Source organism: Drosophila ficusphila, unplaced genomic scaffold (genome assembly GCF_018152265.1).
Source record: "Drosophila ficusphila isolate 14025-0441.05 unplaced genomic scaffold, ASM1815226v1 contig_198, whole genome shotgun sequence".
Taxonomy (NCBI): Eukaryota; Metazoa; Arthropoda; class Insecta; order Diptera; family Drosophilidae; genus Drosophila; species Drosophila ficusphila.
Window position 1 is genome coordinate 2742155 of NW_025064092.1, and position 18803 is coordinate 2760957.

Consider the following 18803-nt stretch of genomic DNA (forward strand, 5'->3'; position numbering starts at 1 on the left):
TACCCTCTGCAATATATAATATATTATAGTATAATAAACACTTGCTATGCAATTTGCCAGTATGGGGATTCTCCTCTCTCCGTTTCTCTCGTTTTATTTATATGTACATTAACAATGCGATTTGTATATAGACATTAAAGTTACATATAAAGAATGTTTTTCGTTTTCATTGATTTTCACTTTGTTCTCGACTTGTGCCCAATTGTCTTACAAGTGTACGTTATCCTTCAATTGTACAAATAAGGATTAAAGCCGATATGGGGTCAAGGACTCAAAGGAAGTTCAGATTGTTCGATTTTCGTCTCTTGGGTTCGATTTATTTTACTTTTGCGTATGGTGAATATATGTGATAATGCGTATTAACAATAAGTAACAATAGTTCAATGATGATTGATGTCTTGCTTTGTCTCCTCGTCTGCATCTTCTTTGCCTTTGTTCAGTTGAACTTAATAATAGTATTTAACTTACGATCATAACACAAAAAAAGTTGGTATACAATAATAATAATATTAAAGATAATAGGCGCAATAATGAAGGAAAATAATGCTGGAAAAAAAAACTGTTGTATAAAACAAAAAAGGCTTATGCTTTAAGTTTCTTATAAAAAAAAATGGGAAAATAACAAAATTGTGGTGTAGAAAGAGGGGACGGTGCGTTTGCGGGTGTAGAAAAATACAAAACCTGCCGTACGTTAAAGAAAATCTCAGTTAATTCATGTGTTTACAACAATAGAACCTCAGATCCAACTTTAAATGAGTTTTTCTCAAATATTGAAAAGCTATATATAAAAAGACAACTCAGTAGTTTAAAAAAGTGCACTTAAATTACAAATTAAATGTCTCCTTTTTGAGCTATATTTACATACTGAGAACACCTTTTCTATAGAACCTCGTTAGCCTTTTGCGCATGTGAGGCATACAAAATCAAAGATAATCCTTTGGATTCTACCACTTGTTCATTGTCAAAACAATCAATTTGCAAATATGTACATTGGTTTTATAATTATTGAAAGCCCGCTAACAATTTCACTGAAAATTTGTCGTTTTGAGGTCCTCGGTTGGTTTGTGGTTGCCTTTCCTCACAGCTTCTGCAGTTCGGTGCTATCGTTCGCATGGTAGCGACTCCTCACGATCTTGGTGCGGCCATCGTACTGCTCCTCGGGATCCAGCAGACCCTCCTCGTGTTTGGCATCCGGCGAGGTGACGCCCCCGTTGCCGTGCATGAAAATGCGCGAGATGAGCGAATTGGTCGATCGCTTGAAGGCCAACCTACTGCCCTTTTCGGGCAGATCGTCCAGGCCGCGATGCAGCGACAGGTTGTCCAGATCGTACTCGGAGCCACCAGCTCGTTCCGCCGCCAGTTGCGCCTCATATTCCGCCGTGCGCAGCGTCTTTGCCGTCGGCTTGCGATACATCTTAAGCAGCAGCGAGGAGCACACCACGCTCACCGAACTGGCGGCCATCGCCACGGATGCCATCCACGGGAGCAGGGTGAATCCGTAGGCAGCAAACAGGCCGCTGGCCAGCGGAATGCCCAACAGATTGTACATGCTCGCGAAGAAGAAGTTGTAGCGGATGCGACGCACCGTGCAGCGGGACAAGTCCAGACAGGCCACCACGTCCAGCAGATCGTTGCGCATGAGCACAATGTCCGATGCCTCGGCGGCCACATCCGTGCCAGCGGCAATCGTTATGCCCACATCCGCCTGCGCCAGCGCCGGGCTATCATTCACTCCATCGCCCACCATGGCCACACGGATGCCGTTCGCCTGGATCCGCTGGATCTTGGCCACCTTGTGCGACGGCAGCACCTCAGCGTAAACGGTTCGAATGCCAACCTAAAAGATGGGATATTACATTAATAATGCAATTGAGTGTTATTAAAATCTTAATTTACAGAAATGCAAGGTAATGCGTCCATCAATTTAGATTCAATTGTTAAACATGTATTTTAAATCACATAAAAGCAATCTATAATTTTAGATACAATTATTAAATCTGCAAATATGCAATCTATAATTTTAGATACAATTATTAACCACGAATCTTAAATCACAGATATGCAATATCTGATCTTATAAGCAATCAATTAAACCCACCTCTCTTGCAATGCTGGCAGCCGTGTTCTTGTTGTCTCCCGTGAGCAGCACCACATCGATGCCCATCTTCTTCAGCGTGTAGACGGCGAGGTGCGCCTCCGGCTTGACCATATCGGAGACGGCGAACATGCACACCAGCTGCCCGTTGAGAGCGCACAGCACCGCCGTGTGTCCCTTGCGCTCCTCGTGCGTCATGCAATCGCTGATCTCGAGCGGCACTTCAATCCCGTTGCGCTGCATCCACTCCCGGTTGCCGATGAGCACTCGGATCTCGGGGCCATCGATGATCTTGTGATCGGTCAGCAGCTGCTGCTGCTGCTGCTCCTCCTGTTCCGATACCAAGTCGGATAGCAATTGCTGATGGTTCAGCTCCATGGACTTGCGCACGCTCTGCTGCGGCAGCAGATGCTCAACGCTGGCTCCATTGACCACTGGAACAGATCCCAGGGGATGGTTGCTGTGCAGGTTCTCGTAGTTGATGATCCGCTCCGCATTGCACGCCTGTCGCAGCGTCTGCTCGTAGTTGGAGACCGTGACACGGATACCACAGCCCGGCACCGCCTGGAAGTTGCTGCTCTTGCCGAAGCTGCCGCTCTGCGGAGTGGCGCCCACGTCCAGCATGTCCTTGGCGAAGTGCACGATGGCGGAGGCGATCGGATGCTCGCTGTTCTGCTCCGCAGCACCCACAATTGTCAGCGCTCGAGCCAGGCTGCAGACTTGGGCGGTGACGAACAGGGTCACCTTGCTGGTCATCGGGGTGCCGTGGGTAATGGTGCCCGTCTTGTCGAAGACCACGGTCTTCACCTGGAATGATGGAGTTAAGCGGAAATGCGTGATTAGAAAGCTATAAGCAGGAATCATTTTTCATTAAATGTGTTTGTAAATAAGGGAAAAGTATAGAAGTGAATTAAAAATGTATAATAAGAAAAGGTAAGAAGTTGCAAAAGCAAAACAATGAATGGGAAACAAGTTACTTTTTCTTGAAGAAAAATTGTAACATATTTAATTGAGATCCTGAAATTTAATGAGAACAAAGTACAATATTCAGATCCAATGGTTCAATAAAAGCAAAGCAAAATATTTCAAAATTTAACGCAATAGTTTTTAGCAATCATAACTTTAGGGAAGTCTTTTAAAATATTGAAAATTTTGTACATATATTATTTACTTTTGTGACGTTATTTATTTTTATTCAAATGATTATTCAAATAACATCACCTTCGATTTGAAATGCTTGTTGCCAACTTTATTTTGAATGAAGCTTGATTTACCCATTACAGAAGTATGCACTTAAAGCCCTCAATAACCCAAATCAATCTCACCTTGTGGGCGTTCTCCAGGGCGGTGGCACCCTTGACCAGCATGCCGTTGATCGCTCCCGTTCCGGTGGCCACCATGACGGCGGTGGGCGTGGCCAGGCCGAGGGCGCAGGGACAGGCGATGGCCAGCACACTCAGGGCGCACTTGAAGGCATAGCTAACGATGATGGTGTTCTGGTCCATGTGCATCTTGTGCTCCATGGCCACCGGCACCAGTTCGGGATTGGCGAAGCCAACGATGATCCAAGCGATCAGCGTGATGCTCGAGACGACGACCACGAAGGGCACAAAGTAGCCGGCAATGCGATCGGCTAACTGTTGAATGGGCGCCTTGCTCGTTTGTGCCTCCTCCACCAGACGAACGATCTGGGCCAGCGTGGTGTTCTCCCCCGTGTGCGTCGCCTCCACCAGGAGCACGCCATTCTGGTTGATCGAACCGCCAATAACCACGGAACCCTTGCGCTTGGCCACCGGCATGGACTCCCCGGTGATCAGCGATTCGTCGCAGGTCGAATGACCGTAGAGAACCTTTCCGTCCACGGGCACCTTGGCGCCCGGGATCACCTTCAGGATATCGCCACGCTGCACATAGTCCACGGATATCACCTTCTCGCTGATGATGTCAAAGTCGGGGGAGATCTCCACCAGCAGCGCGTCGGCCGCCTTGAGGGAGAGCAGCTTGGACAGCGCCTCCGAGGTCTTGCCCTTGGCGATGTGCTCCAGCCAGCGGCCCAGCGAAATGAAGATCAGCAGCATGGGCGGCGTGTCGAAGAAGGTTAAAGGGGAGCTGTTCAGCTCCAGGAGAACGGCGGCAATTACCACGGCCACGGAGTAAACGTACGATATGGTCGTCACCATCGAGATGAGCACGTCCATGTTGGTGGTGCCATGTTTGATGGCTCGATAGGACTGCACGTAGAAGTGGAAGCCGCCGAAGAACTGCACCGGTGTGGAGAGCAGGAACATCACCAGGTTCTCCATCGACAGCCCAGGCACCAGGCAGCACATGTTCGCGTGTCCCTTGTCGTTCATCTCCAGCATGAAGTAGATCATGGCCACCATGCAGGGTCCGCCGAAGATCAGGGAGACCAGGAAGGCGTTGCGCCACTTGCGGATCTCCTCCTTGTGCTCCAGGTAGCTGTGGGCCATCTTGTCCCGGCCCGTCATCAGCTTGGCCTCGAATCCCAGGCCCTCGATCGCCTCGCAGATGCTCCGCGGCCCCGTGTCCTCCGTGTTGTACCGGAATTTACCTAAAATTAAATAAAATAAATACATATTTTGTATCAGTAAATATGCTTTAAATATGAAATATTTAATTAATAAATATGTGAACATATATCAGTCATATGCAGTGCAGCAAATAAAATAGAATGCCACATCAATTAAATAAAACAAAATCCATGAATTAACTTTATATTCTTAACTTAAATCAAATTGCAGTAGTCTTTTTGTAATTATTTATTATTATTATACAATCAAAAGAAGTTAATTTTCATAGGTTAACTACGAAAAACCGGACTTGTTCCAGTCGGAAAAATAGAGAAAGCTGGCATCGCAGAGGATCCAGTCCACAATGTTGATCGTGAAATTGGCCAAAGAGAAAGCCAATTGCAATTGACCACCAAATGCTGATTTATTCAAGCAACTTTTATCCCAAGCCTAGCTTAAAGAGACCACAAATATTTGTGATACAACAACAAAAGTCATTAAAAAAGACTCCTTAAATTCGTTTCAATTCAAAGTGTAATGCATTATTCTGAATTATAATTCAAGAATTAAAACAAAAGCTTATAAGTTAGTGTTTTAGGTTTATGTAAATTGATTTTCTTTTATAAAAAAGAGTTAGAATGACTTGCAGAAGGGTAAACATTTATATAATGACAAGCACTTTGCTTAAAACAATATGTAGAGTATATCTTAACGAGATATCAATTTCATCAGAGTTTCTGTGGGCTGTTATCACTTCTATGGACTCTTCTGTTTGCTTGGGCTTCAGTAAAATTGTAAAGGAGAAAGCCAGACAAACAGAAGGGGTTCTGAGGGGGAGGGAAGCTTCGGAGGTTGCGTTTTAGCCGGCCTCAAATAAAACTGTTGGTGCACCTCAACGACTGGAAAATAATGCCGGTTCTGCTAATGAAATTGGAGCATGCAACCGGTTTTATGGCGAAATCGATGTTCAATAGTTAAATGGCTTTAACTAGTTTATGTAAAGTAACTACAGCGGTTCGAATATTTGCTCATATTGAAACAATTTAATTATAAAGGGTTCTTTTAATAATAATAATTAAATAATAAACATTTCAAATCTATCTGTTCAATTTGTTTTATATCCCAATTTTATTTTAACAAACTTTGATCTGGTGAACTTGCATAAATTTCATATGAAACTATAAGTAGTCACGATTTTAAGTGGGATCATTATCTTATAGCAGTCTGCTGTCATAATCAATATGTCAAACATGTGGCTGAATTGAACGCATTAAATAGAATTCGGTGGGACTTAGGAGCTCCCGGATTCTTGGGGTTGGAATATCGCTGCTGCTGCTGTAGGTTCATCGCACCCGATAAGATAACTTTTCAACTTTGCAAACTGTGTAAACTGAATCGCTGCTGTTCTCGATTATTAGCATGTCGCCGGTTGGGCAACAACTAGAAATTCCTGATACTATTGCCATCTGCTCTGTATGTTTTTTCCCCCCTTTATCGTGTTATTACTTCTCCACGTTTGCGATCCGAGAAAATTACGAAATCAGAACCCCTCTCGATCATTCGGTTTTCATTCCGGGAAAATGGGAAGACGTCACACATTTCATTTTGGTTCATTGATAAACAGATGACATTGGGCGAATGACTCATTATATTATATTATTTAGATTTCACAATTTGTGTAACAAAAACTAAGGAATCTTTAGAGGAATAACATTTGTTTATAGATTACTTGAAGTGTTAAATTTATTTTATTCGCAACCCGTCAAATCAAAATATTTCACCTCTATCAATTCCAACATTGCCCACATTTTTCCCTACTCATTGTAATCAACTTGAAACCATCTTATCAGATGGGGAAATATAACAAAAGATGATGCTGTTCCCTTTCAAAATCCCGTAATTGGTAACCAGGCAAATTTACTTTTAGATTAGAATAGCAGTCTGTTAACTAAATAGTTTATTTGCCGTCAGTATTTTGCCCCCAGATCAACAAGATTTACTCATCATTAAAAAAATAGAAAACAAAAATTTGTAACCCAGTAAAATCCCTTAATTTGTGAGCTTATATTCGTGAGTTTAGAACAAATTATTAGCATTCCAAACTGCTGCAGTGCGATTTAACATTGCTACAAATATTTATGAAATACAATTTAATTACTACAAACAGTTCTATAAACCCATGTAAATCAACATTTATTCAAAGCTCTGTGGGTCAATAAATATACAGAAAGGCAAGTAGATGACAAGCCACATGATATCATTCGGAGTTATTGTTTATCATTCAATTAGAGGGTCATCATCAAGTGGATATCAAACGGGTCGTGTGCAAAATTGAGGAAGGATTATAGTGACATAATGCCCCGATCACACGAAGGGTGACAATTGCCGCTAATTATTGATGGTACCGATCGATCTTCCCCCAGTTTTCAATTGATAAATTATCTGCGGGTCGTGTGCGTTTGTAAACTCCAAAATGTATTGAACAAACATTTTCAAAATTGTTTGCTTGCCAATCTAATTTTGTTTTTGTTGTAAAAGAAAGATATATTATTTAATCAACGCACAACTTATTTAATAGATATTTCTAAGCAATTTCTTGGATTTTTAATTTTTAAATACAAGTTTTTACTGTAGGAAATTCAATTTAAAATTGAATTTTTTTCTATTCTATTTTTTTTCTGATTTTTTGACTTGCTCACTTGCTGCTTCTTATCGCCCGCGTTTCGTTGTTACAATTTTAGAACATTTTCAATTTGAATTGAGATTGCCTGTTGTTATTGTTATTGTTGTCGTTGTTGTTGCTGTCGTGCACTTATCGCCGGACGATAAGAATCGGAAGAAAACATATGTTTTGCTCAACAGTTTACACGCCCAATTCCGACTACCGATCGGGCAAACAAACTTAAAACAAGCTAACAAGCAGAAGTTCCAGCAACAAATGAGAAACAACACGTTTTACTATTTTAATGGGAACTAATTGAATTCCGAAGTTGAAGTCTTAGAGTCAATTAATCGAAAGATAAGGATCCAGATGATATAATCGTGAAATCTCTATAGGTTAAAACCCCACCTAAAATATGTTTTAATTTTATTGTCTGGCATTGCAACCTCTTTGAAAAAATAATTATATATGCAAGTCGCAGCATTTTCCTTTTTCAGCTGAAACCCATTGACATTCTCATTGGGTAACCAGTTTATTATTACTTTTGAATATCTAAAATAGTTTTCAGTGTCATATGTACAATCGAAATAGTTTCATTTGCTTTTCTCCATCGAGTTTTTTATCCATGTCAAACGCGAAAAAAGCGCAAAAGGCAAGTCAACTGAAACCGAAACCAGTTTTATTGCAATTATAATTACGAAGCTCTCATTTATGCATTTTCCCTTGCTGTGATACTTGACTTTTTCAAATAACGCACGTAGGCAAATTGAAATCCAGGTATGCGAACGGATTTCCGCGAATCAACCAGAATTTAATGCCAGTCGTGTGATAAAACATAAGTCGGGCATTCTATTGCATAATCCGCAACTAATTTCAAAACAAGATCTGCGAGACAAGAGCAGAAATAAATAAGCAACCGAAAATATAAGAGCACAACTCTAAATCAAAGTGAAGGTGAATGAAGCTGGAGACTGCAGATAGAAAAAATTCACAAGGCTACCTGAACATAATACTATTTTTTAATGTATTAAAATGCGCTTGAAATCCAGATACTTTTTAATAAATATAAATATTTTAAAAGATATACATAGAAAGAATTGTATACACATTTAAATCAGTCAAATATATTTATATTTATTAAAAAAGAAATTCAAACCAAATTGTTTATAACCATATTTCTTCAAAGATGAGGCCTTTAATAGAACCAAGACTTCCTGACTTTCTGTTACTACAGCTACTATATTTTCTCGCTGTGTAAAAAGTGGCTTAGAGTTCGTGGTCACGCATGCGAAGCAGGGAGAGTCGAACCCCAAAAAAAAAAAGAAAAAAAGAGAGAGGTCTCCCTCTTTCCAGACAAAAGCGAGATTAATTCCCCAGTTGCTGTCTGCGATCGTGGGTATATATTTTCATACATACATATGTACATATATATATTTAGAGGCGTATGCCTGAAGCTCTTTCACTTTTGTTTTGGTTTTGATTTTTCCACCTTTTTGGCCAGGCGGACTTTCAATTTCAAGGCTTAATTGCCAGTTGGCAAATGCCTGTCCATAACTCGATTGGCAATCAAAGTTTATGGAAAACAAAGAGCGAACAATCGCACGCTGTCTTTTGTTCTTTGGCCGGCAATCGCTTTTTGATCCCTCTCTTTTTTTCTGAGTTAAATTACAAAGGTTCTTCCGGAATAAATATTAAAACAAGACAACAAAATGATCTAAAGAATTAAATAAAGTCTGAGGGAAGGTACTCAATGGAATGTAGAATAATATAAAACTCATAGCAATGTACATACATATTTAGTTTGATTAAATAGTATAACATTTTTGAGCGTATCTTTAGGGTGCGTGTGTATTTGTTTTGGAATGAGTGCATTTATGCATAATCACTTTCTGCCCCCTATTAAATTCCGTGGCTGTTCCAGATAACTCAACTCTACGGCCCACGCACACGAACGCACCAAGTCTAAGCACTTTAATCTAGTTGCCATTGCCATTGTTTGCCCGCCGCATAGTGTACAGTGTACACTGTACAGTATACAGTGTGTATAGGGTCCCTCATCGCACTATTCCCGAGCACTTTCTTATCATTGGAGCGCACTCACCACCCCGGCCCTCCCGAAAAATATAAGCCCCATTGCCCCAGCAAGGCATAAAGTATAGCGACTATATCAGTTACAATAAACAATTGCCGGGCAAGTTCTCAATTGTGAAATGCGAACAAAACATTTGCACCGATTTCAGCAAGTCAATGTTGGCAAGTTAACAAGGGAACAGATGTTGCTGCGCCAAAATAAATAAATAACATACCCCTGAAGGGGATATACATACATATACGTATGGTTAAATAATAATCATATATATTAACTGCTTAACATCCCTTGCATTAATCAGTAAACAGAGTTTTCATTCTACAATGTATTCCTTGAATATTAAATCAAACAAATAAGTATGTGAGATTTACAATATGGTATTATCGTTGAAACTATTTATAAAAAAAAAAGGGAAAAACGAATCCTATATCCCTTGGGTTCAAGGGTATACAAGATATCAGATTGAAATTAACGATAATGTAAACCCAGCTGTGGGCGGTGGGTGAAAATGAACAGCAACAGGTGCATATCGGTTGATGGCCTGGTTCCAGGTGCTCATTCCGAATGTTGCGTAACACTTGTCACTTGCACTTGTGGAGCGCTCGATTTCGAGTCGAGTATTGTGACCCCGCCCGCGATTCTAAACAGTCAGCCACCTTTTGTATTATGGATAACAACTGGGCTTCCCACAAAAGATCCCATGAGTCTTTGCCAACATGTTTGAATTCGCTCATTATTTACAAAACAAAGCATTTGTTTTCGTTGCTAATTAACAATTAAGTTTAGAGTTTACTTTAAACTAATGGATTTGGGATAACAAAGATAGTAAAACTCCCTATTATTTATAGAACTACTTTCAACTTACCCCTCTTTGTTAGCAGTGTAACGGAGGCGCTCGTCACGCCCTTTATTTTGAGCACATGACTCTCGATCTTGTTGACGCAGGAGGCGCAAGTCATGCCCATGATCTCCAGCTCCACCTCGGCCTCGCCGTTGTCCGGTTCGTCGATGAGCTCGGTGGGGAATCCCAGCTCCGTGATGCTCTTGGCAATATTCTCCGCCGTCACCACGTTCGCATTGAACTTGACCTCCGCCTTGGCGGCCAGCAGGGCAACCAGGATGCTATCCAGTCCGTAGATCTTCTTGCAGTGCTTCTCGATGGCGGCCACACAGCTGGCGCAGGTCATGCCGCGAATGTGCAGGAAGCACTTGGTCAGGAGCTCTTGTTCGATGGGAATGGCCACAGCGGCACCATTTTGTACGGGAGCAGCCACGGGAGATGCACTCTTTCTGGGCGATGAGGCGGGCGTTGGACTGCTCTGCCGGGAATCGTGCACCGAGGCCTCGAAGCCCATGTCATCGATGAGCTCGGCTATCTGGGCGGGATCATACTGGGCGGGATCGTATTGAACGCGGGCTAATTTGGCGGCCAGCTGCACCTCGATGGAGTGGATGCCCGGCTTGGTGCCGATGTTGCCCTCGATGTTGCTCACGCACGACTGACAGGTCATGCCCACCACCCGGATGGTGGTCGAGGCGCTCGAGGGGATTGGCTTGGATTCGGCCGCTGGCTCCGGATAGCTGCACTCGAAGCCCATGTCGTCGATATCGCTGGCTATCCGGGCGGGCTCCGTCTGCAGGGGATCGTAGTCGAAGTAGCCCGCCTGCTCCTCCAGGATGACGCGCACCCCGAGGACTCCGGGCTTTTGGCCAATATGCTCCTGGATATTTCGCACACACGACTGACAGGTCATGCCCACAATGGGCAGCCGAATCGTGGACATCGTCATCGTCTTCGTCGCTCCTTCTTCGTCACTTAGCATGCCGTATTTGCATTATTTTCCGCGGGCGGGTTGGGGATTTTCTAGTGTTACTTGAAATTTTGAACTCTTGAGTTGCCCCTCGCTATCGCTAGAAATCTCTGTTGCACTCGGTGTTGTGTCACTAACAAAAACTTTCGGAGTCAAGTGTGTTGTGCCGCGGTTCGGAATTTGTTGTGGCTATTCGTTGGCCGCCTGCCGCCGCTTTTCACTTGGCCAAACTCCACACGAAACTCAAAATTTGTGTGTTTTGTGTTGAATTTTCCAATTAGCAGGCAACAGCTGCTCCGCTCCCGTTATGTTTCTTTCCCCCGTTCGCACGGCACGCAACTAGCGATGGGCGGCAGCCGATAGGCGGGCGACTATCGGTCGCCCGATTAGCGAGACTGCCAACTTGGACTTGGAAAATATCGATTAGTGAGTGTGCTCATTTATTGTTTAGAAAAAAAGCTCTACTAAGGCATGGCAACATTTCATCGATTGAAGAATACATTGTTTTGCTTTTGGAATTATAATTGTTTTTATCAGCCCAATATATACTAAAAAAATCTTTTTTGGTACTATAGAAAATAGAAAATATTTTAAAATATTTTCCGAATCTAAATAAAAGAAATAAATTTACCAGAACTTCAACTATAAATAAAACTTTAATCTACAAAAGATTCAATTTCCCACTCTTTAAACAAAGATCAATGTAATGATAATAAAAACAAATATTTTTATATCCACGCAGAGAATAAAGTTAAGTAACATTTTATAAAAATAAAGGAAAGGCGGCAAAAATAGCGATCACTGGAAGTGGGGGGATTCCCCTCTACCAGCGCACCCCACAGTGTAATTATGTTGTTGGTTTCTTTTTTGGCGATTTTAACTGACTTCGTTTTTTTTGTTGGTTTGTTCCGGGCCGCTTTTGTGTAATTATTTATATTTAACAATTGGCTTTTGTATACAACGTAAATTTACAATTTATACGCCGACACCCACAATGTACTTGCGTTTCGTATTTACAATTCTAGACAACCACAATTAGTCAGGAACTGTGGCCAACCCTTGACACTGTGAGGCGCTCGACCGCCGAGTGACATAGCTTCGGAAGTGCAATTTATACCGTCTGCTCTCGGAATAAGCACTTGGGAATCATTGTGACCCCTCGGATTGTTAAAAAGCTGTTTCGTCAGCAGATGGCGCTGCGCTCGCGCTCTGTTTCCAATTGGAAATTATTTTTTAAAAGCTGCATATCATAAATAAATTTTTTAACGTCAATTCTAATATTGTTTTTTAATATAAAACATTCAAAAACTGTGGTTTGCAATTGTATCGTTTAGTAATGTTTTAGTTATTTAATGATACAAAAAATAAAAAAAATGATGATAATGAACTAGTAGTTAAAACTTCATTTTACGTAGTATACAAATTCCAATCAAGCTACGAAATCAAATTCGATTACCGATAACAAGTCGATTGGACTGTCATCACTTCACAGCTGATCAATTAGAACACTTTTGGTTTGTTTTCGGAAGCGGCTTTAAACTTTTGCTATTTCCACATTCCCCAACTTTGTACGTACACTTTATAAACAAATCCCAGGCGAGGATCAGGATCGGGACGAAGTCGGAATCAGGATGCCGGTGGTCGAGTTGAGCGTGGACCGCAGCCTGGTGTGTGCGAACTTCGATGGCTACAAGTTGTCTTTTGATTCGGTGCCGGTGCTCAAGCAATCTCTTGAAATCGATCCCCTCCGTTTGGAGCCCCATGCGAATCAGTTTTCGCTGCTCCATGTGGAGCTCTTTGCCCGACACAATCACCTCTTCGCGGATCCCTGGCTGCGGCACTGCAATTACTATGTGAACGTTCGCCACCAGTTGGTGCAGTGCAGCTACGATCCGCAAAGTGGACGAGCTCGTGGCCAGCGTGTCGTCTACAGCTTGGACTGTCGCGACCAGGGCGACGGATACCAGCATAGTGTCGGGGACTACAACTATACGATTTGCTTCATCTCGGAGCGTTTTTGTGTTATCTGCGATGGCGTTTCCACGTACCATCTCGTTGACACTGGAGATCGATCGCGTTCTGAGCCGGTAACATGGCAACGAATCGCCCAAACGCCAGTGGATGTTGCCAACGATTATCGCGGCTTTGTGCTCTATGATGCCCGACTGGATGTTGTGCAGGAACGGAAGCAAATCTCCCTGATTTCGGGACACGTGGCACGCCGGGATTTGGCCGCAGTTCAGGAGCAGACGCATGTCTACTACATGGATCTCGTCTGGGGTAGATGGACCCAATCGCCGACAGACGGCGAGTGGGAATACAGCATTTGCCAGCGGCTGGAGACCACTGGTTCGGTTCACTATTGCGCTTTTGAGCCACGAGCCGAATCCCTGATCATTGCCAGCAACCGCGAAGTGCAGACACCCGAGCAGCGAAAAGCAGCTGATGAAGCAGCCGCTGTTGCTGCAGCTTCCGCTGCTCCATCTGGCCAGATGCAAAATGGTCACGACCACAAGTTCAGCTGGAATCAGACAGGTGACGATTTGCTCATTCGGTTTCCATTGCCTCAGGGTTCTAACCGGAATGAACTGAACATACGCTGTACCAACACCAGTGTCCTGGTAAAGCATCTGGAAGAAGAACTGCTGTCCGGGGAGTTATACGCCCGCGTTGACAACGATTTGACCACCTGGACCGTAGAGGCAGATAGCCTTCAACTGACGCTGGTTAAAGCGGAGCCACAAAACTGGCCACAATTGCTGAAGCAGAAGGATTTGGCTCCCGAAGAGGCTGGAACTGAGGAGGACTCGGATGCCGTGGCGGATCCACCGCTGCCCATTCCCAACCTCGAGGATCCCATCGAAGATTGCGACCTCGGTCTGACCGACGAAGACATTAAAATGGGTGAGTGTACTATTCTTTTGCATAAAAAATTAATTTTTGAGAAAAAGAAAAAAATGTTTTGGATTGAACGTAATTCGAACCCGGTCTGCTGGTGCCAGAGGTGGATGTCTAAAGCTCTGGGCTAGGCAATATTATGATTTTTTAATTGGAATTGAAATCAGCGATAAGCACACATATTCAATTACTTATTGGAATTATATTTGTGTGAGTTTTGGGTGTGACGCTGCAGCGCCTAATTCAGCAAAACAATTAAGATACATAAATAATATATTATAGAATAAGAAAATGTTAATAATATCTTTTTAATTACCTTTTCTAGTGCGCTTTAATCTCATCAGCGGAGGGATCACCCACACCATTTTCCTTGGCTCCACGCCGCTCCTTTTCTCGACCACCTTGCGTCCTGGATTTCCGGCCGCCTTTGCCACGCGCCAGGGCGTCGATGCCTCCGTGTGGCTGCAGATGTACCAGCCAAGTCGACCGGACGAATGGAGCGTGCGCCACGAGGGACAGTTGCATGCCTTTGGTTACGTGCAGGCCTCCAAGGAGCAGCGCAAGTTCACCGCCTGCTGTCCGGATCTGGACTTCGTGGTCATCTGCGAGAGCTTTCGCCACGTGCTGGTTTACCGACCGCGTCACGATTCCGCCGGCGGTCTGCGCAAACGCAACGGACCGCCTGTCACGGTCGGCAAACAGAACCTCGTTACTCTGGAATACGACGTCGGTGAAATCCTAGGCATGTCCACGGCCAACAATCTGATCACCATCCTCACCTGCCACAACCTGCTGCATCTGCAGGTGTGACTTTCTGACTTTTGTAATAAATACGTATGAAAATACACTGTTGAGTGGACAATACATGCATTTGATTTAATCGCATTAAAAATATTTACATAAATATCCTTCTGAGGATAATTCCATTCAAGAATATTTCTGAAATATATTTTATTTCTCTAAAATTAACCACATATCTTGTATAATTTCCATAAACCATCAATGCATATTTAATAGAGACGTAAATCTGCTAATTAGAATTTAAAAGAGGATAAGATTACATTTTCAAAAAACTTGACAGCTCTTCAGTGAACCGCCCATTTCCGATAGGCATCGATTCAAATGCCGATAACACATACGTGTTCCTGCAGTGCTGCAAAGCGGCCGGCAAAAAGAGTGTTGACACGTGTCAGAACATTTCGGCCAGAGTTTAGTGTTTTTATGGTTCTCTATTTTTTTTTAGCAATTGGCAAACAAAACGTAATTCGGACGAGCTGTTGGGTGAGTGGATGACAGGTGGCAATTCACCCAGAATCTTGGCATTGACCCAAAGTTTTGGCATTAACCCCGTTGCAGCTGGAAAACCGTTCATCAGACGAAAAGCGAAAAAGGCAGGGCGGTGGATTTTGAGCTCGTCAAAATAGCAAATACCAAATAAGCATAGCCATGAATACGCAAGTTCTGGTAGTTTTGGCCCTGGCCATGCTGCAGTGCATCACCGCCGTGGAGTTCACCTTCGACTTGGCCGACAATGCGGAGGATTGCTTCTACGAGGAGATCAAAAAGAACTCGAGTGCCTACTTCGAGTTCCAGGTTTCGGCCGGTGGCCAACTGGACGTGGATGTGACGCTGAAGGATCCGCAGGGCAAGGTCATCTACAAGCTGGAGAAGGCCACCTTCGATAGCCATCAGTTCGTGGCGGAGACAACGGGCGTGTATACCGCCTGCTTTGGCAATCAGTTCTCGGCGTTCTCGCACAAGATCGTCTACGTGGACTTCCAGGTGGGCGAGGAGCCCGCTCTGCCCGGCGTCGATGAGCACGCCACGGTGCTCACCCAAATGGAGACCTCATCGCAGGCGATCCACAAGGGCCTGAATGATATCCTCGACGCCCAGACGCATCATCGTTTGCGCGAGGCGCAGGGTCGCAAGCGAGCCGAGGATCTCAACCAGCGGGTGATGGTCTGGTCTTCCCTGGAGACCGCCGCCGTCATCCTGATCGGTCTCGTTCAGATCATGGTGCTGCGCAACTTCTTTACGGACCGAAAGCCCAGCCAGGCGCACTACGGGCGGCTTTAAAGGACTGGCGGTATTGGGATCTAGCTTTGTTTAAGCCCTTGCATTGATGCGGATGAAGAAGACACCTCCTCCTCGACCTCCTTCTCCCGCCCCCCGAAAAACGAAACCCTTTCAATCTCGTCTTAGCCACAACGTATTCATTCCCCCAAGGGCGTTTCTTTTTGGGCCACCACCCGCTTACCTTCTCCCAAAAAAAAACGACATGTAAAACCTTTTTGTTGTGACCCACCCGGAAACAGAATGTTTTTTTTTTTAAATACATGCAAAAGCAACCATAACTCGATAGCTAAAGATAAATCAATGAGCGTTTCAATAGGGGGTCCTTAGGCGTAATATCCGGTTTCCTTATTTATGGATGTCGTGGCCTTTTTTTTTAGAAACAATAACTGAAACGCTAAAGAGAGTGAAAGAAGTAACGCAAATAAGACCCCATTAAGTAGAGTTATGCGTTAAATTTAATGACCATAAAATGCTGTGCAGAAGATCGAGTACTTTTTAATAAATGTCATTGTAAGCAACTTAAAATAAACTTTAAGGGGGGGGGTAAGGTTTTAAAGGCCAAAAAAAGGGCCATGTTTGATTTTTTTTTGCGGCGAAATGAGTAAGTTTATTTTATTGAACTTAATTACATGTTATTGTTTAACTTTTGAAGAGTATTAGAAAAAAAAATTATTTAAAAATATTTAGAAATAAGCCTGTGGCGGTTAATCTTCCAAAGCGCCTAAAGAAAAAGTTGTTTTGCGGTGAACATCATAGGGCGTTAACGGATCATCTTAAAAATAAGATGTGATATTCGTTGTAAAGATAATGAATTTCCCGAGGTAATCAGGAAGAGTTTTTTTTTAAATTTATTTTTTTTCTATTTTTGGGAGCACTTGAAAGTGAAAAGTGCGATTTTAGCTTAAAAAATTGCTGTTAATTTATTTTTTAAAAATAGAAAAAAATTAAAAATTAAAAAAAACTCTTCCTGATTACCTGCGTATTTATGTTGAGAATTTGTGTTAAAAATTTGAAAAGGATCGGTTCAGTAGATTTTGAGTTCTGATGTTCACCGACTTTCAAAGTAGCGTCTTCGGCAAAATCGATTCAAAGTATTTTTATACGTGAAAATACGTCCAAATACGGTTGTTTAAAACGCTGTAACTCCGTTAGTTTGGCTTTAATTGACTCAAAATTTGTACACAATATTCTCGACGTATTGGTCATTCAGAAAAAAAAAAAAAAAAAAATGTAAAAAAAAATTTTTTAAAACCTTACCCCCCCCTTAATATTAAATAATCAGGTCTCTTGCGATGGCAAGCTCTAATTTTCTATACTTCCCATTTTTTAGCTGGCGTGGCCTTCTATTCAGAATATACATAACTCAGATGTGTTTCATATCAGCTGAGTCAATAAAAAAGAAATACGCTTCTATGGAAGAGTATATAAAAAGATATGCTGAGGAAAAATGCCATCAAATTGAGTGTTAATTATATTGATAACGAGCGAGGAATAGGCATAATTAAATGGTTGAGATAAGTTATTGCTCTCCAATTCAGCTTATTTAAATCAAATAAATGATAGAACATAAGTCTTTGCCAATAGTAGAAGAATCTTTAACTAAGATAGGATCAGCATCTGATTAACTAAAAACAAACAAACACTTCGTGAATTACACAATGGATGTTAAAAATGATTCATAAATAAATAGAAACCACAACTTATTCAGATAAGAAAGTATCGATATATTCTATATACACCTATTTTATGAATGATAACTAATAGCACGTACTTATCAAATGGAATGAAAGTGTATCCTTATCTTCAGTGGCCATTATTATTGATTCCCAATAATGTATTAATCTTGTTAGTAATCATCTATCTTATCAGTTGTAGTTTTCGGAGAACTATGTCAACTTTGGCCTGTGAGTTTTTTCATAACTGATAAGATATAATATATGGGATGGATTCAGCATTCACACCCCGATTTATCACAGATGATGCGATTTTGAAATCGTCATGGACTCGGGTTACTAAACGACAATTATGCAAACAAAATTATTGCCACTGACATGATAATGCCCTATTCAAATGCAATAAATCTTTTTAACTGTTTTATGTACGGCTTGTCATCTTTTATTTGTTGATCTTCTTTGACTGACTTTGGGAATTTCGTGGATCTTTTGTCAATCGCGGTGGCATTGCCAAATATGTCCAGATATAAATACGATAAATGGTATGCAAATTTAGTCGTTTGTCTCTATGCCAATTAATAGTATTTAAATCAGTCCAAGACAATGATACATCGTCGACACTGTGTTTATTGCCCCATTCATAACAATGGATGCAAAAAACAAAACAAAAACGATTTGCCAAAAATTCAAATTTCATTTTTATCATCTTGTAACAATAAATAAAGACAAGAAATTGCCTAAACTTACAACATTTTGAAAAATATGCAGCAAATGTGTTTTTATCATGAGAAATTTGAAATAAATTAAAGGACATACATATTTCAAAATGCATAGTATAGAATTTGCAGATCTTTAAAATGTGATTTAGTTTCCTACGTTTTAAAATATAAATTAAAATTTATTGTGTTAGCGTTTCATTATTATTGTGTACAAGTTATTCAACTTTTTCAATACTCAAGCAATCA

General features: G+C 42.0%; 3 protein-coding genes across 4 annotated transcripts; 2 read left to right on the plus strand and 1 right to left on the minus strand.

Moving 5' to 3' along the window:
- Positions 1–52: 52 nt before the first annotated feature.
- LOC108101688 (copper-transporting ATPase 1) lies at positions 53–11528 on the minus strand. The gene is made up of 4 exons (XM_017206117.2): positions 10243–11528; positions 3421–4667; positions 2099–2902; positions 53–1837 (listed from the first exon to the last, which is right to left on the minus strand). The coding sequence occupies exons 1-4, from the start codon at positions 11198–11200 to the stop codon at positions 1079–1081; spliced, it is 3768 nt and encodes a 1255-aa protein (XP_017061606.1). The 5' UTR covers positions 11201–11528; the 3' UTR covers positions 53–1078.
- A 1153-nt stretch (positions 11529–12681) lies between these two features.
- Positions 12682–15055, plus strand: LOC108101708 (nudC domain-containing protein 1). Its single transcript, XM_017206146.2, has 2 exons — positions 12682–14092; positions 14412–15055. Exons 1-2 carry the CDS (start codon positions 12820–12822, stop codon positions 14894–14896), a joined length of 1758 nt encoding a protein of 585 aa, XP_017061635.1. The 5' UTR covers positions 12682–12819; the 3' UTR covers positions 14897–15055.
- A 189-nt stretch (positions 15056–15244) lies between these two features.
- On the plus strand, positions 15245–16462 carry LOC108101709 (transmembrane emp24 domain-containing protein 3). Of its 2 annotated transcripts, none has more exons than XM_017206147.2 (2): positions 15245–15367; positions 15443–16462. In XM_017206147.2, the coding sequence occupies exon 2, from the start codon at positions 15533–15535 to the stop codon at positions 16163–16165; it is 633 nt and encodes a 210-aa protein (XP_017061636.1). In that variant the 5' UTR covers positions 15245–15367; positions 15443–15532; the 3' UTR covers positions 16166–16462. The 2 variants fall into 2 exon arrangements, with proteins under 2 accessions (XP_017061636.1, XP_017061637.1); XM_017206148.2 differs by having other exon boundaries at positions 15256–15367; positions 15420–16462.
- Positions 16463–18803: the final 2341 nt, after the last annotated feature.

What these genes read in the sequence shown, in the direction of transcription:
- LOC108101688 (XM_017206117.2), bottom strand. Translation starts at nt 11,200, where the DNA reads ATGCTAAGTGACGAAGAAGGAGCGACGAAGACGATGACGATGTCCACG. An exon ending in TACACTGCTAACAAAGAGGG is followed by an intron (nt 4,668 to 10,242) that starts GTAAGTTGAAAG and finishes ATTTAATTTTAG; the next exon opens with GTAAATTCCGGTACAACACG. An exon ending in CTGCCAGCATTGCAAGAGAG is followed by an intron (nt 1,838 to 2,098) that starts GTGGGTTTAATT and finishes CCCATCTTTTAG; the next exon opens with GTTGGCATTCGAACCGTTTA.
- LOC108101708 (XM_017206146.2), top strand. Translation starts at nt 12,820, where the DNA reads ATGCCGGTGGTCGAGTTGAGCGTGGACCGCAGCCTGGTGTGTGCGAAC. An exon ending in CGACGAAGACATTAAAATGG is followed by an intron (nt 14,093 to 14,411) that starts GTGAGTGTACTA and finishes TACCTTTTCTAG; the next exon opens with TGCGCTTTAATCTCATCAGC.
- LOC108101709 (XM_017206147.2), top strand. Translation starts at nt 15,533, where the DNA reads ATGAATACGCAAGTTCTGGTAGTTTTGGCCCTGGCCATGCTGCAGTGC.